This window comes from Neolamprologus brichardi, chromosome 17, assembly GCF_056152115.1.
Source record: "Neolamprologus brichardi isolate AB-2024 chromosome 17, ASM5615211v1, whole genome shotgun sequence".
Taxonomy (NCBI): Eukaryota; Metazoa; Chordata; class Actinopteri; order Cichliformes; family Cichlidae; genus Neolamprologus; species Neolamprologus brichardi.
This window is the reverse complement of record NC_142120.1, coordinates 7,031,434-7,049,246: the sequence shown is the minus strand read 5'-3', so window position 1 is coordinate 7,049,246 and position 17,813 is coordinate 7,031,434. Positions and strand designations below refer to the sequence as shown.

At 42.7% G+C, this 17,813-nt stretch overlaps 1 protein-coding gene across 3 annotated transcripts in view; it reads right to left on the bottom strand.

The window, feature by feature from the left end:
• Window positions 1–17,368, bottom strand: part of strip2 (striatin interacting protein 2) — a 31,705-nt gene extending 14,337 nt beyond the window's left edge. The window contains exons 1-8 of one of the 3 annotated variants that reach the window (XM_087831218.1): window positions 17,013–17,368; window positions 11,711–11,780; window positions 5,097–5,171; window positions 3,177–3,311; window positions 2,846–2,966; window positions 1,130–1,198; window positions 337–443; window positions 90–217 (exon numbers count right to left, since the gene is read on the bottom strand). In XM_087831218.1, the coding sequence (XP_087687344.1) occupies window positions 90–217; window positions 337–443; window positions 1,130–1,198; window positions 2,846–2,966; window positions 3,177–3,311; window positions 5,097–5,171; window positions 11,711–11,780; window positions 17,013–17,123 (816 nt within the window). In that variant the 5' untranslated portion in view covers window positions 17,124–17,368. The remainder of the gene's footprint in view (window positions 1–89; window positions 218–336; window positions 444–1,129; window positions 1,199–2,845; window positions 2,967–3,176; window positions 3,312–5,096; window positions 5,172–11,710; window positions 11,781–17,012) is intronic. The other 2 variants (XM_087831220.1, XM_087831219.1) reach the window with 2 other exon arrangements.
• Window positions 17,369–17,813: the final 445 nt, after the last annotated feature.

Below are 17,813 nucleotides of genomic sequence, written 5' to 3'. Positions count from 1 at the left end.
AAAAAAAAAAAAGCAAAACAAAAATGCAGACATGGACAGAAATAGATTCATTTGCATTACATGCAACAACCTGACTGTAACACACTGACCAGTATTGTTTTCCACAGCAGCAGTAGTACTTTCTTCATGGGGAAGTGTGGCGCGTTCATGCTGCAGAACTTGGTCACCATGGTGAAAAGCAGTAGAGCAAAGGGCTCTCCGTTGTAAAGAGGAGAAGCTGGAGGGGAGGTCAAAGGCAATGTTTTTAAATGGAATAAAATGACATGCAGCATGAAAGCCAATGAAAAGATATACTCATGTAACTTCAAAATACTGAATAAACACACACGCACACACCGAGCTCATTCTTGAAGGCCTCTCTGGCTGCTATCCACTCAGGTCGGTCGTCTTCTGTTTGCACTCTAATGGTTTCCACCATCAAGTACATGATGCTCAGTAAGACTCTGCGAGAAAAAGAAACGTCCAAAGAACTCATCATGGACACATTGAGGTTATGTGTGCATTTGTCTGTGTGTGGCATGCATTTAACTGCTGCCGTGACCAGATATAATGGCCCTAAGTGGCCTATAAGTACAAGAATCATTGATATAACAGAGGAAATTATAAGCAAGTAGCGCTTGGTTTTGCAAATTGCTCGCGCATTTAGGAGAAAATAATCTCCGAGCTCTGGCTGGATCATGCAGCCATTCCCTCGTAATTATCTGATGCAATACAGGTGGTGTTTTGTACATTAAAGGCTTTGTTCGCTCAACAAAGCCTCTCGCTCGGTTCAAAAGGACTATAATGGCTTTCGGTTCTGCGGCAGTAATTAAAGGCAAATCCACTCGTCTAGCTTGTAATTATTTGTAAGTGTTCATCTAGGGAACGCACAGACGGCGCTACTGTATGTGTGTGAATCGTATGATTTCATGTGTTTGTGTGTAAGGCCTGTTGTGTTAAAAAAAAATCAATTTCATTCGGCAGAAGTAGAGTGAAAACGAATGTGAGGACAACAGTCAGCGAATACAATTACATTTTGCAGATTAGGCCAGATGGCATGAAGTTAAGCACTTTGGTTATTTTTAAACAGTATTTATTGGCCTCCTGATCTGAAGCAGACAGGAAGTTGAATCGGTTTTATGCTGCTTACCTGAGCTCTGTGCTGTCTGCAAGAGAGATGGCAGGCTTCCTCACGGCACTGCTGCACGCCTGGCTGTTGCTGCGGGAACAAACGCTACGTGATTTTAGTGGATTATCTGAAAGTGGCAAGCCAGTCTCTGAATACGTCGCAGGTGAGACTACCTGTACCTGTATGATTAACACTTCATCGTGTTTTTCCTGCTCGTCTTGCTGAAACCGCCCTTCTCTGCAGCTCTATGCAACTTGAAGATGCCTCGCAGCAGCTTATGTAACAACAAAGCAGCACTGAAGCCCAACTGAGGCTGACACCAGCAGCAACAAAGCTGGCTTGAAGGAGCCTTTGTCACGCCGCGTTCCCAGTGAAGGGGTCTGTTGATCACAGGCGGCACGCTACCTATAGTCTCTCCTCAGCAGCCTTTTGCGTGTCTCTGCTTCTCTGAAGTAATGAAGAGAGGTGTAGTGCTATGTATCCAGTTACAATGCGCTCCCAGTATCATTACATTTGTATGTGACCATGTAACTAAAGTGGCAAGTTTGCATACATTAGTCATCTTTAACTGACCACATCATCAAATGATGGACTGGATTTGTGATTAGATCACAGCCATCTGTCTGTTCAGCTTCAGCTTCATCTCTGCCTGGCTGACCATCTTCATCAGCCTCTGCATATTCCTCGCTTCTCTCTTTCTCTCTGTTTTCTCTCTGATCTCCAGGGGATGCTAGCCCCTCTCTCCCTTACTTATTCTGAGTTAGACTCAGACGTGAACAAGGCAATTACTTTTTCACACAAGACGAGGTTGGCATTTTCACTCAATTAATGATATCATCATTTACAAAACTGCATTTTGTATTTACTAGTTTATATTTGTCTAAGGTTAAAAATTGATGATCTGAAACATGCAAGAGTAAGAAATATAACAAAAAAAGAAAGAACTCAAGAATGAGGCAAAAACGTTTTCACTGCACTGCAGGGACATGTCTACAAGGGGTCATGGCAGCAGCATGCTTCTATGCCAGCCCATAAAAAGCTTGTTTGAATCTCCACTTTTCTTATAATAAATCTGCGATAGGACAGAGGTTTGTACCTCAGTTTTCTATAATTGTTCTTGTTGCGACTTTCATCCGTAAATAAAGCCACGGCCGGCTGAGTTGGTTGTGTCCCTGTGACGCGCCTCCAATAATCCATAATGAGTCATACTTGTACTTTGCGCATTTATTTTAAGAACAAAACAAAACAAACGTTTGCGCTTTCAATCAATTTACAAATAGCCCATGGATTAACTGGTGTGCCAAAAAATGACGGTCAACAGAAAAGTTTGCCCACAAACCACACCTGCTGCGAACACCGAGATCAGGTAAATAGACTGTGACCACACCCACATGCCATCACCTGAGACACAGGTAAGGCTATACACCTGTGGCACCATAACAAAAAGGCAAAACATAAACATTGACTTTGGCTCTTACAGTTCTATTATTTTTGATAATTTTGTTTTAATTAAACAGTCGGATTCCCCTGGTCTGCACTCATTCTAAGTCAACCCGCCGGGGCACCCCAGCGAAGGGGACCCGAACGGGCATTGCAACTGAGGCAATCCACAAGAAGGGCGAGGAGGGCGATGGAGCATCTGCTCCCCCAGGAGCGCTTTGCACCCCAGCCTGGAAACATCCCTGCAGCACTGCATAAGGAACAATGTTACATTTATAACCAGGGTGTCTTACTCACTCTATCTCCATGCTAAGCAGCTCCAGCAGTGCTGTGAAGATGCCCATGTCGTACAGCAGGAAAATGTTGTGCCTGGACCAGTGGAGGACATCCACCTCTGTGTCACACTCATCAAACACTCCTGGAGAAACAAGGCGAGAAGTGATGACTATTCGAAGCAAATGATGGCAGAATAGCAGTGACCGGTGTAAATTCAGGTGCTGTGCATTCTGGCTCACTGTCACGACCTTGTTGAAGACTTAGCCATGGTTAATATAAACAGCAAGATATGTGCGTTTTCTCTAAAACCTAAATGTCTGCTGTGAAAAAGGCTTTTGTGCAGCCCACACACCCTGAGCCAGGTAGAGGATGGCCCTGGCCACCTTCAGCCTCTTGTCCCTGTCCGTCACCTCCAGCGCGTCCAGCAGCCTCATTACATACGCCCTCTGCTCCTCCACCGTCAGCTCGATCCACCGCCTGCCTCGAGCTGCAGAAAGGACACAGAAACAAAAGGTTCAAGGTTGCAGTCAGAGAAATTTAATTTGTATTTTTTTTCTGTGCCTTAGAGAACTCCGAGTGTATCTGTGTCGACTTTTTCAACGTTTTGATGCACTTTGCAGCATTTTTTAGATGCTAAAGTTCCTGTTACAAACTCACGAGTGGAGGAAAAAGTGAGGAAAAGAAACTCGAAAACAATCTGAATCTACAGGGAAGTTAATTTTTCAAAATACCAAGAATATAAATAATTTTATAATAATGACACAGTCCTCGTACCCTGGTTTGCTACGGTCAAGGAATGATGCAGTTGCTACGTGCTGCACTATAATAACATGGATGTCGTAAACCCAGGATTCTCATTGGCTGTTGCACAAAAGAGGTACTTATCATTTCCTGTTCTCGTTAGGTGTTTTCTTCATCACAGTGGATTACATATCAAACAATTAAGATGTGATTAAAGCGCAAATTTCCAGCTTTAATTTTACGGCACTGTGGCGTGCACGCAATTAATTTAGCTAACTGCAAAAGTAGCTGTTAGTTCTGCCATCTGGGAATCCGTTATATTCAGATATTTTGGCAGACTTGTATGTTGTGGCTCACTGCATTAGCTCTGGAGATAGCTGAAAGCAATGAGGAGAAACCTGATGTATGCTTTAAAAAAAACACTATTTTTAAGACGAGCAAAAACTGAGTCTGAGTGCACCTCAAACAACTACAAAAACAGCAGCACTGCAGAAATGCACTCAGTCTCTAGCAAGGACTATGGCATTTTTTTCCTCCCATCTTCTACTCTTAGACTCTTCGGTTGATTAGACAGGCGGTGATAAGCATTAAGGAGTAAAGCATCCTCACTGATCTCTTTCAACTTAACACACTCTCACTTGTGCAAGGAAAACACACAAAAAACGTTCTAATTACAGCACACATCACAAAAAACGTTTTTTTTAAACAGCAAAGACCATCAATTAGACGTGCCTTGATAATAACTGTAATTCATGAGAGTGACGGGGAGGATAAAACATTGATGAGCTCTCACATGCTACACTAACACGTCCACAAAAAGGACGAGTCAAACAGGAAACCGCACATATAAACACTAATGGAAAGACAGTGATGCAAACAGGCAGCTCTGTCCTCTATTCTTCATAAAACAGTGAAGCTCTCATCTAATTCTGCTATTCATCATCACACAGCGTGGAGGGAAAGTGACAGACGGCGAGGACCGCTCTCTTCTGATTCAAACTGTCTACAAAGGGCGCCTCGACACCGTCTCTGCAGGACTTGATGTAACGCCCTAAACCTAAAAATAATACCTCCCTCAATACAGAAAACTCGACTTTGTCACAATAAAAATAAATCAAGAAGAAAGTTTTTCTTCTTGCTCAACAGCAAAAACGTAATTTAATGCAATTTTCCACACAAAAGCAGATAAAGCAACACCGTATTAAAGCTCGATCTCCTGTCAGGCTGATAATAACGCCGACGTACAGACTGGAAAAGCCGCTTTGTTCTCGATAACCAAACGTTAATCACATGCTTTAAGGGTGGCCCCTTCAATCTGTAGGGATATCAATTCTTTGAACAGCTTAAAAGAGCAGAGCTTTGATGTGTCTGCTCACCCTCGCCTCACCTCACCGGTCAGGTTGTAAACCACAGCAGCTCACTGAACACGTCGCTTTTACAGCCTTTAGTGTGCAAGTGCAATTTTGTAATTCTGGAACTTGAAGACACACACACACGCACACATGCACGCACACACTCACACACACATTACCATGGCTTCTGAAGTCCTCCTCGAAGTAGTCTCTGTTGAGGGCAAACTCTGGCTCTTCTGTGTAACTGTAGAGCTCTGTGGACACAACAGGATACAATCAGGGATGAAATAAACACTATAACCCACTCAGTGATGGAAAACCAATTTCCAGTTCATTCTAGAGCTTGAGAAGCAATTTAAACCCGCTAATAATTCCCCAAGAGTAAGAGAATGAAAAGAATACATCAGAAGAAAGATGAGCCTCCTAGCAGAGGCTTTGAAATCCTACAACGCCTTGTTCTCGAATCAAAAGATTTTGAGAAAACCTGACCTCTGACCTAGACTTTAAGGTTGAGGTCACCGAGATTCAAACTCATCCGAGATTTTTAGTAGATATACCTATGGTATGGTATCAACTTGAAGCTCCTACGTCAACTTGTTCTTAAGTTATCACATTCACAAACTGACGACGGTACCCCATCAGGCTTTTAAAGTTAAGGGCTAAAAATGAAATGCTCAAATCCAGCACTCCCTAAACTGCATTGTGCAGTGTTGAAGCTGTTCAATATCATAATGCAATTGGGATGTTTTTGTGGCATCTGCTCCAAAAGGCTTGGATAAATCAAACCATGCTGTGGTATTTCAGTCAGCAGTTGTCCAGATGAATTATTCCGTAGTATCCCAAGAGTCCTAGATTTCCTTGATAGAAAAGAAATTCACATTTTACTGATTTTCAGAAGGTTTTTGAGTCTGTCTGGCCTAATGCAGACTTGTATAAGCTCTAACTAAATAAATGTATTTACTGTTAACATTGGAGACAAAGAATTAATTGAAGACGTGTTCATCATAAGTCTGAATTCATTTCCGGCTTCATATAATCAGTGTTGGGAAGGTTACTTTTAAAATGTATTCCATTACAGAATACAGAATACATGCCCCAAAATGTATTCTGTAACGTATTCCGTTACGTTACTCAATGAGAGTAACGTATTCTGAATACTTTGGATTACTTAATATATTATCATGCTGTTTACAACTACATGAATGTACTATTGCTGTGATTTATTACTGTTACTGAAGGTCCGCGGCTCCGAACCGTAGTAAAGGGACCTCTGAGTAATACGTCGGGTTCGTGTCGGGCTCGTAGCCGAAAACTAGCTTTACTTTGTTGTCTGGGTCAACTTTGCTAGCGAGAGACAGAGAGAGGCGTTGAAAGGCTGCTCCAACGAACTATTGTTTTTGGAGGAAAACACGAACACGGTGTACAGTCGAGTCTTAATAGCTTACTTACAACTGGGCTCGTCAGGCACTCTTCTTGGCTGCAGTGGTTATTATTATATTTACATGCTTCCAGCTCCCGTTTTTGCTCGATGACAGCTGTACTTTTCCTTTTTCTCCCTCCCTCGCTCACAGACACATAACGGGTATGGCAGTCCATTCTCCCTGCAGCACGGACTACACTGCCTATGATGCTACATTCTTTAGAGCTATACCGGTAGCATTCTGCCTATTAGCTTAGCACAACAACAACAGGCGCTCTCTCACCCAGGAAACACGCAGAGAGAGAGCGTCACCCTGTAACCATGGCAACCGTAACACTGCCGCCTGGAACAACAGAACATAGCTGTCAAACAAAACCCAAACAGTCCTGACCCGCCACAATATGAAACAGGGAAGTACCGCCGTGTAATCCATTTATTTAAAAAAAAACAAACAAAACTGTATTCTAAATACCACCTTTTTAAACGGTAACTGTAACGGAATACAGTTACTCATATTTTGTATTTTAAATACGTAACGGCGGTACATGTATTCCGTTACTCCCCAACACTGCATATAATGTACATATAAATAAACGTGATGATAAGACAGCGGTCCCCAACCTTTTTTGCGCCACGGACCGGTTTATGCCCGACAATATTTTCACGGACCGGCCTTTAAGGTGTCGTGGATAAATACAACAAAATAAAACTAGTACCGGTACCGAAAAAAAGAAGATTTATTCATAACACACGTGAAAAGACCCAGGAAAACCGAGTTAACGATCAAAACGATAACAAAATAACGTTCAAAACCGATAAAAACCCTGAAAACCATACATTTCACACCTGAGCCTCATCTCTCGCGGCCCGGTACCAAACGACTCACGGACCGGTACCGGTACTGGTCCGAGGCCCGGGGGTTGGGGACCGCTGTGATAAGATGTCCCTCCATTATAGAACAGTACAGTCACACCCAGAGACGTGCATCTGACAGGTTTGTACAGAGCTGGGGATGGATCAGAATGAGAGTCCAACAGACACTGCACTTTTACGTGGTAGGAATCTGTTAGACCCACCCCCAAATCTTCCCTCACTTCATACATACATCTAATCAGTCAATCACAGGGCAGCAACTTAATGAATTACACACAGTCTGGGTGACTGTGGATGTATAATCTGAGCATCAGAATGGGGAAGAAAGGTGATTTAAGTGAATGTGGCACGGCCGTTTGTGGATGATGAGCTGGTCTGAGTATTTCAGAAACTGCTGATCTAATTGGGATTTTCACACACAACCATCTCTAGGGTTTACAGAGATTGGCTTGAAAAAGAGAAAATATCCAGTGAGTGTCTGTTCTCTGGAAGAAAATGCATTGTTGATGCAAGAGGTCAGAGGAGGAATGTCAGACTGTTTTGAACTGATAGGAAGGCAACAGTGACTCAGATAATCAATCAATACAAACAAAGTATGCAGAAGAACATCTCTGAACACGTGCAACCTTGAAGCAGATGAGCTACAGCAGGAGACCATACCAGGTGTCACTCCTTTCATCTAAGAAGATGCTAAAATTACCATAGGCTCAACAATGTTGGACAACAGAAGACTGAAAAAACACTCAAATTCTACTATGATATTTGGATGTAGAGTCAAAATTTGTCATGAACAATTTGATAGGATCCATCATGCCTTATGTCAATGGTTCAGGCTTGTGGTGATGGCGGTGTGGGCATTTAAATGTCACTCAATAGAAAAGAGCACAGTGAGGATGTGGTGGTGAATGTGCAACATCTTGTTGAATTGACGCCACTAAGAATTAAGTCCATTCTGAAGGATAAAAGGGGTCCAACTCAGTACTGGTAAGGTGTAACTAATAAAGTAGCACATTATTCAGTAACCACAGCTGTATGCATGTAAATAAGGATTTATGCAGATCCACTAACAAGCATTTTTTCTTAAAATCACTCTGCATCTATCTCTCTAAACAACCTTTATTCCAAAGCCCTGCAAAACCAAGAGCTAAGCCTCACAACAACAGTGCTGTGCAAACACCGATTAAAATAACCCAAATAACAATGCAGTGCAAAGAAAACGTATTCCGCAATCTACTAAAAGCCAAAGAGATTATGAATGGGCAAAATATCCGTCCGCCCACGCTCGACGGGTGAGGTCAAGACACAGATAGACCTCCATCTACAGCGAAAAACAACAAATTTAACTCGGAAATCCCAGATTTTTACAGAGCTTAAGGGCCTTTCAATATTATAGAGACACTTATAATAAGACACCTACATCAAGACCAGCAGGAGAATGAAATAGGACGACTTTGCAGCCCAGTATGCACAACACAAAAAGCATTCATGCGCATGACAAACTGTAAATGCTGCATATAATTAAGGAGATGAATTATTTTCTGCCGTAAGTTATAATATAATAATGAAAATTCAGGGTTGGATGTGTGCATCCCCTTCACATTCACATTATTGTAACCGTATGATGTTTATTATATGCTCTGATGCTTTGAGCAGCTGTCCTCCTCGGTTTGTTTCATGCGCAGTCTAAAGATCCGTCACACAGTCACGCGTCTCCTCCTGTTCTCGGAGCAGTCGTCATTCCCTTACCCCGAGGAGCTGTCGGCAGAAAGCCGCGGTGACTGTCTTGCCTGTTTGTGTGTGACTAACCTTTTTGGCAAATCAGCTGCCGTTTGCCATCTACCAGGTGGAACATCATTCTGACTTCAAATCGACACACTTATTCAACGTTTCTCTCAGCACACCAGCCGGATCGGAGAAAATAAATAATATACTTTTTGTACTCAGCCCTAAAAGGAACATTATTAACCAAGCTCCAAGTCAAGTACAGGCTGTTACCACCTTACACAGATGCTGCAGTTCTGAATGAATAATCACAGTGTTAATGATTAGTGTTAGTCATTTTTTCTGTGCGTGGCAAAAAAAAAAAACACCAAAAGATTTTTGTTCTGCGCCTTCATCGCTGTTCTCGCCGACTCTCTTTGTTTGCACGTGTAACATAAAACAGCTGAAAGCATCCTGAGGAATGTGGATGTTTGATTTATTTCTCAAATCAATGGCACATTCTCGTTCCTATGCTAAGTAGAAACAGGGGTGTCACCGTAGGAGCTCTGTGGGCGAAGAGCTCCGTCATGCATGACAAACAGACGTAGATCTTTGATCTGCAGTCATGAGAAAGTTTTCACAGCAGTCTATACAGTCCACACTGTTACGGATTCAAATATTGGGGATGGATACAAGAGGAAAACCCAAAATAACCACACTGGTCCGGCCGGGTCAAGTCAAACGATGATTTAATGAACACACGCGTGGGAGATGGACACCATACAGCAGACAGCATCAGATCTCAAAATGGTGGAGCCTTGATCAAACTCTTATAGCCTCTAGTGGCCCCCACCTAATCATAAAAGCCTAAACATTCACATTCTTTCTCACACACAGCGCCTAAGCTACGACCTTGACTCCCTGTTTATCTGCTCCTGCTGAGATGGGGCAGAATGCTCTGTTCTCTTCTAACCAGACAAATAAGGCGATGACTTTCTGCAAACAGTATTTCTTATAACTCACAGTATAATGAATCATAAAACAATATCATTCATTCACAATAAATCAGCAGTCTAATGTAATGCAAATCAGTTTACCAAATGTAATAGTTATACCCTCTTCTAATTTAGGAGAATAATGCAAACTAAAACTACATAATAATTTACAATCTTTAATTAGGGGTCTAACATGGCATAAAATAATATTATAATCCGACAACACTCACTGCTTCCATAAGAATTAAGAGAAAAAGAAGCAGCCAGGTCCTGCTATTCAACACTAGATTTGCAAAGTTGCATCTGAACAAACCGGTTACAGCTGACAGCTGCCCCTCCCTGATCCTGGTTCTTCCTGTTAAAAGGGAGTTTTACCTTCCCACTGTCACCAAAGTACTTACTCACAGGGGGTTGTCTCACGGCTGGGGTTTTCTCTGTATCATTGTAGGGTCTTTGCCTTACAACAAAGTGTTTGAGGTGACATTTGACTGTTTTAGACACAGCACCATGTTTGATGGAAAGCACACACAGCATATTAGGGCAAACATCTGATACCAACTATAAAGCATGGTGGTGAAGGGGTGATGATTTGGGTTTGTTTTGCAGCCACAGGACCTGGGTGCCTTGCAGACAGATCAACCACAAAGTCCTCTGTATAGGTTGGTTTGGGCTTAGAAATTGGGGGATATTTTCTTGGCATATTTTGGATCTCTTAGTACCGACAAAGTATCTTTTAAATGCAGCCTACTCCAATATTGTTTAGCTATGTTCTGAGGACATTTATGTGCTTTTTGTGCAGAGGAGTTTTTTTTGTTTCCTGTTCTCATGCTGTCCTACCATGGAAGCACAGCATGAGTAGAGGTCTCTTTTTTTCCTTTTGTACTTTCCCACTGTAGTGTATATTTCAGTGTTTTTCTGTAATGCTACCGATCTCCGACTTGTATCCCCATGTAATGTCTGTGTTGTGTGTGTAAGGTCCGGGGGGGGGGGGGGGGGGGGGGGGGGGTCCCATTTCACTGCAGGGCAGCCTGCATGTGGCGAATAAAGCTTTGATTGATTGATTGATTGACTCAGATCATCTCAAACATAACTGTACTCAAATGGCCTTCACATTTGAGTCCATATCTGAGTATAGAGTCAAATGTGAGGCTATCTGTCTGACAGCTAAAGCTTGGCTAAAACTGAGAGATACAGCAGGATAATGTTCCCAAACAATCCAGCAAATCTACAAAGGGAAAGGCTGAAAAGGAAAAGAAAAGAATCAAAGAATGACTGCAGTGGCCCCGTCAAAACCTCAATTTGACTGAAATGCTGCAGTGGGACCCTAAGAGAGCTTTGTATAAATGAACGTCAGTGACTCTTAATCAACAGAAGCAACGGTGTAAAGAAGAGCGAGCCAAAATTCCTCCCCAATGGAGAATATTTATTATGCACAGACTAGATGCACAGCACTGCATCGAGCCCTGTGAAAATATTCCTTTTTCACATGACTGTAAGTCTGCTCTGGCAGCTTTTCGACTGACAGGTGTCCCAACACAGATTGTCAATCGAGTCGCTGATCTGCACCTGCATCGTGTTTTCGCTTTTGGTGGCTGTTAAAGTAATTTTATTGGACTCGTTTGACGAGTAACACGGCCTGCTGTGTGGTACTGACCATACAGATGGCTGTGCTCCATTTTTGATGGGTGAAACTTCGCACCTGTCATTCAAATACGGCCACAAAAGCACAGCGGTGGTCAAAATGGTAATTCTGAGGCTTCGAATACAAAGTCCAAAGCCAACAGATGACGGTCTGTGGTCTTACCAGAGAGCTCAGCAGTCAGTGTGTCCGTGTCTCCGTACTCAAACTCCAGGTTTGGAGACTCCATGGAGCTCTGCAAGAGCAAAACACACATTAGCACACATAATGTAGCTGAATTCAGTTAATCACAGTTTCCCCAAACGCCCACATTGACATTGAAATAGATGCAAAAACATACTGTGGGGTATTTACATATCCCAACACCTACAATTACTATGTACTCGGTTTGCAGTCACATCCATACACACATCACCCACACACACACACTCACCATGGCTTTTTACTGGTGGCTGATTTTTCAGGCAGTGCTGATTAGTCATTTACATCTTTCCTCTGAGATCCTCTTACGCAGAGCCACTCACTCATGGTTACAGGTGCTCTCTATGGACGCACACAGCTACTGCTTTAATCAGCCTAATTGAACAGTCAGAGAAGGCTTTCCCTAGCCAGCACCAGAACAAGAGGAAAGAGAAGGCACAGGAGTCAACATGCCCCCACCCCCATATCGAAGCAGATTATCCACTGTATCCAGGAAAAGGTCTCTCTAAGCTCTGACATTAGCCTCACCCTGTGATTTACAAATACCCACGAGACAGGCTGCACACATTTTCTATGTTTCACGCAATCGCAACACTCAAAATCTGTGAGCGTTTGAACAGCATGTGATCCACGCACACACACACAGTCATATTTAGAGCGTAACCTTAGGGCAAGACAACTGAAAAATGTAACTTTGTCCCAGATCTCACCAAACTAACAACACTCCCAGCAGCCTCACACTCTTTTGTCTAGCTAGCTTACTGACCAAGACAGACCTAATAAATTATGAATGCATTATATGAAGCCTTTCTCAACATCTAAACAAGTAAAACCAAAGTTGGGAGGGTAAGCGTATAAACGCACGCACACAACAGAGGGAGATGGGCAGATAAGCACGCAGAAAGGCCTGCAGTCACTGTCCTTTTGAAACAAATTCATTTGCAGGGAAACAGGATGCACAGTACACATAATGACACCTTACTAACTTGCACCAAGACACACTGCACAGTAAGTAGCATGCAGCCATACAGAGAGGCTTTTAAAACCGTGTAAGGGTAGGAACAAAGTGGTGAAAGGGTTGTGCTTGATAATAACGTGAAGCAAAATTTCTCTACAAGGATTATAAAAGATTCATGTTATGCTAATGAGAATTAAACGCTCCTGGCAGCACTTAGCTTCAGGCTAAGGGTGTGAACCGTGTTTAACCCTGTGCAAACGGCCCTGGGGACCGGTTCAGGACGGTAAATAAGGATCTCTGAGTCAGGCATCCTGGTTAAATAACTGTGTGCTGCCATGTCTCCTATAAATACCTGCTGCAACCAAGTCAGCAGGAAGTAGAATATGCAGGACATTAGATGGCAGTTTGTTTATGACCGAGAGCCTGAGCAACACAACTTGATATCATTACTGCACTTGTAAACCAGGAAATGAAAACCACTTGGGAGTCAGAATGATTGAAGGAAAATGCTTATCGTGACCCTTAAAGCAGCAGAAGGGAGGCTCTGCAGTGTTTATCCTTGGCTGTCTGTTTTTGAAGGGGGCGGGTGAACCAAAGCTAGGAGGATGTTGGTGACAGTGGTAAGGGTTTTATTTTCCAGGGACAGTTATGAAAAAGAGCCATATCGTCATTTTAGATGGATTAACACTTGCCGGGGAGGAATTACGGCACTCACAGTAATTTACAGAGTCGTCTACACCTTGAGTATTAATGTTTTCACATTACCACACTCTGGTTAGTGTATGTGAGAAAGTGCTTTACACACAGACAAGCCCACATGATAAAACATACACAACAGAAAGCCCAGGAGAGCAGAGGAGAGAAATTAGTGTCATCACAAGACCCTAACTAGAGCTCGGCCAAAAGTAAAGAATAGATGGGAGAAATGCCTTTAAACCATGTTTTGAGTGTTGCTGTTGCACATTTTGTCCACCTTCCTATTTCAAACATATGTTTGGAAGGTAAAGGAGTAATCTTTGACAATGAAATCATTGTTTTTTAAGGACCAAGATAATTAAAGAATCCAAAGACTTATAAATAAATGCACATAACAAATATTAGAGAAATATGTTTATGTTTTTTGTGTCTGAAAGAAGAAAAAAACATTGGCCGAAATATCGAATTTTCGTCAATTATCGGCATGGTATTCGTCTTAAAACTCCCATGTCTATTAGGCTCTAAATCTAACTTATAGCTTTAAGGTAAGTAATACTGGTACTAGTACCAACAACAACATTTCTGATAGTGTGACATTCCTACTTTGGACTTGTTCTTATTTTTGGTCTTCTCTTTAACTTCATGCATTACAAACACATGGTTCAGAAAAAACAATTTTGTCAGGCGACTTTTATCAAGTGAACTTCATCTGATGAGTAGCTACTATAATATTACAGCTATTACAAAACCATCCTTTATTAACATTATTCATCATTAATAATTAAACAATGCATAAAATTCCAATGATTACTAGTTTTCTTAGTCAATAAAATAATTATTCACAACATTAAGTGTAACCAAACAGCCTTAAAACTGGCAGTTCATTTTAAAATTGCTAAATTAAGACACGTATGACCCTGCAAGAATTTCCTAGATTCGTTTTATGCAGAAAAATATACAAAAATTCAAGAAAAACAAACCAAACTGTTTAGCTTACACTGAAAATTGTGTGACCATGTAAAAGTGATTGAGGCAACTTGTTTTCAAGGCCTTTAACACTTTCACTTAGGCTTAATTAGCCTTGATAAATTAGTTAAATAGATTATATTACTGAGTCTCTCAGTCCCTCAGTCCTCCATTGGCATCCCTGAAACTGAAGTTAACTCCTCTGCCCAAACCAAAATGACATGTCTCTTTATGTTTCTCTTTAATTCTCATGCCTCTCCTCTCTCTTCTTCGTCTGCTGCTACTCTTACATTTCTCCTTACAATTACCCAGTCTCTCTCTTCCACTCCTTCATTTTCCCCCATTCACTCTCGTTTACCATTCCTCTTCTCTTTGCCGCCAGCTGATAACCAAAATTGCCCCGGCTCCAAACTGAACTGGCACGGCTCCTGTGTTTGCACGCTCTACACCGCATCAGCGTGCAAACACCGGGCGCAGTGTCAAGGCTGAACGCCCCCTCTCCTACCAACATATGCCAACATGGACAACCGATGACCACTCCAGCCAGCAAGAAAGACAAACAGTCACGTACACGACTGAGTAAGGTTTGAGATTCCTGGTTCAACTGTAGAGGCCAGGGAACCTCATTCATTCACCCCCCAACCCCCCTATCCCACAATCCATTGACCGTATGATGAATATGCTCTAGTTCCCCCAAAAAACATTCAGCGTCCTCTTTCAAAGCACTCTGAATGGTTTCGGCTTCAACGCACTCTGAGTAACATCTCTTATGTATCTGGACCGAGTAACCCCACCGATGAAGCCCATCATCTAGTAATTTTTTCAGGAGGAGGATGAATTATAGCTGCCGAGCACTGAGGGAGCCTTAACAACAAGCCTCGCCAGTCAAGTTTAGAAATAGCGGAGGAGATTACAGCTTACAGGTCCATATTACAGAAGGTGACTCCCATAAGCAGTCTACGGTGGCTCTAAACACTCTTTAAACCACAGAAAATATGCTTATACACCGGACCTATGGGACCGCCTCAGTCTTTTTTATCAAAAAAAAGATACTGCAATGATGTAAAAAAAAAAGAAAAAAAAAAAAAGATTTATTGGCTGATTCCAATGTACACCCAGCAGTTCAAACACAAACTCATACTGGATTTGCAGGTACAAATTCTTAGACAGTGACAAGGCTCTAATATCAACATATTAGTCAATATTCTATTTGCATACACTTGCTAGCTACTTCATTAAGGATACCTGTTCAACAGCTTGTTTATGCAAATAACTAATCATCCAATTATGTGGCAACAAGTCAATACATTTAGGCATGTAGATGCAGTCAAGTCGGCCTGTGGGAATTCAAACTGAGCATCAGAATCGGGGAAGAAAGGTGATAATCTACTGGGATTTCTCCGATGCTTCAAGCTGAAAGGAAGGCAACGGTAGCTCAAATGATCACTTGTTACAATCAATATGTGCAGGAGAGCATCTTTGCTGCTGAAGCAGCAGAAGAGCACAATGGGTCCCACTTCTTCCGGTTAGGAAGAGGAAACTGAGGGTACAATTTGCACAAGCTCACTAAAATCAGGCAGAAGATTGGAAAAAAAACCAAACATTGCCTGGTTGGATGAGTCTCGATTTGCAACAGGATCGATATTTGGTGCAAATGACATGAAAGCAATGATCCACCGTGACGTGTAGCAATAATTCAGAAGGCAATTATGGTCTGATAGTGTAGGGAGATAATTTCTTGATGCAGTTTGAGTTCAAATACAATCTCATTTATATAAAACGCATTACAAATGTAAACTTTCTAACTCACAATGTTTACGCTGACTACATATTTTCATCATTTGTGCCTCTCTGTTTTTACCAGTTTACAATAGATGATAACAGCCTCCAGAGCTAGCTAGAAGGCAGAGGAGGGCACCTGCTGGTGATATGTATGGGACTGGAAACAACTGTACATTTAGTGGGACTGTAGCATCCAAATTAGGTCTCTGACGCGCCCCAAGCATTCATATATATCCCAAACAATTCTAAATTTATGACAGGCCAGCATCGGCTTATTATTGTGCCACCAGTATATCACTCATACTGTAGTTCAAACCTCAAAGATTTTAAATTTGCACATATTTTATTGTCTGGCAGCCACTTTTATTTCAGTTTCCAAGAAAGCGTACTAAACCAAATTCCTCCTTTTACAAAGATCCCAAATAAAACCAATAAATGCTCATCTGAGGGGCAGGCGGACTGCCAAAAACTGATCCGATTCTCTGATTGATTAAATGGAGGATGCACTCCAGATGCCAAAAGGACACCACGAGGACACAAATATGATATGCAGTTACGCTCGGTGGTCCTGGGAGCAGCAGTCACATTTCACCACCTGCAGCCCCCCACGCTGAGCACCGCTGTAGGATTACCGCTGGGTTATTTATAGGAGCCGCTGCCAAAATAACACCTTGCCGTCTGCCCGCATGCATGCAGGCATGCTCTCGAGTCAAGACGACGACTCGCTGCATGGAAAGGACATTCAGCTGATCTGAAAGCTTCCCAGCAACAACACACACATACACACACGTACGCACACACAGCCGTCCAGTGCGCTCCTGTACCAGGAGCTGTGGGAGCCCGCTGTGCTGTACTTGAATTTACCTCTGACTCCTTCTGCTGATCCTTGAACACATCTTTCCCTTTCGGCCTCTGTCTGTCGCCGTTATCGTTAAGGTTATTAATGATAGGTACCTCCATGTCCTCAGTCTGCATCTTTCACGGTCGGCTCGGCTCACTTCCTCCTCCTCCGCGGATAGTGCATACCGGTCCGGTGGACAGCTCAAGACTGCACCGCGTCAGGAGGGGGGGACCGACTCCGGAGAGCCAAGTTGAGGATCTCCTCCTCCTTCTCCTGCTGCTGCTGTTGCGACTCCCCCCTCCCGATATGTTTGATTCGCTGTCCCTGCTCGAACCGAGAGGGCGGAGTTAAAGAGAGTCGCATCAGCTGACACATGGAACCAAAACGATGTTAGTGTACTAAAGTGGAGGTTGAATGGCTCAAAGTATTAGAAGCAGCTACATCTTATAAAAATAACTGCTGCATCCCCTTTGCTGAGCTGCCACACAGTCTGCCGTCAGCTGTGATGTCACTGTCGCAGATCACTTCATGTGTGTGCGTCTTCATTTGTCATTTCACCTCCTGTCACTTTCCCCTGTGAATTATTGATGCGTGGCTGTGTGTGGATTGTCCTGCAGACTGAAACACACACAGCCCCCCGACTGTGGAAAAACCACTTAAGATGACATGATTGGAGTGAACAGTTCAGAGCAGGCTTGTGCCACATGGCTAGGGCAGTGGGGGAGGTGAGAGAGTTCAAGGTTAAATAGTAATTTACTGGTGGTTAAATCCATCGCAGGCCAAGTGTAAGATCAGCAGACGCAACACAGGAGCTACAAAAACAC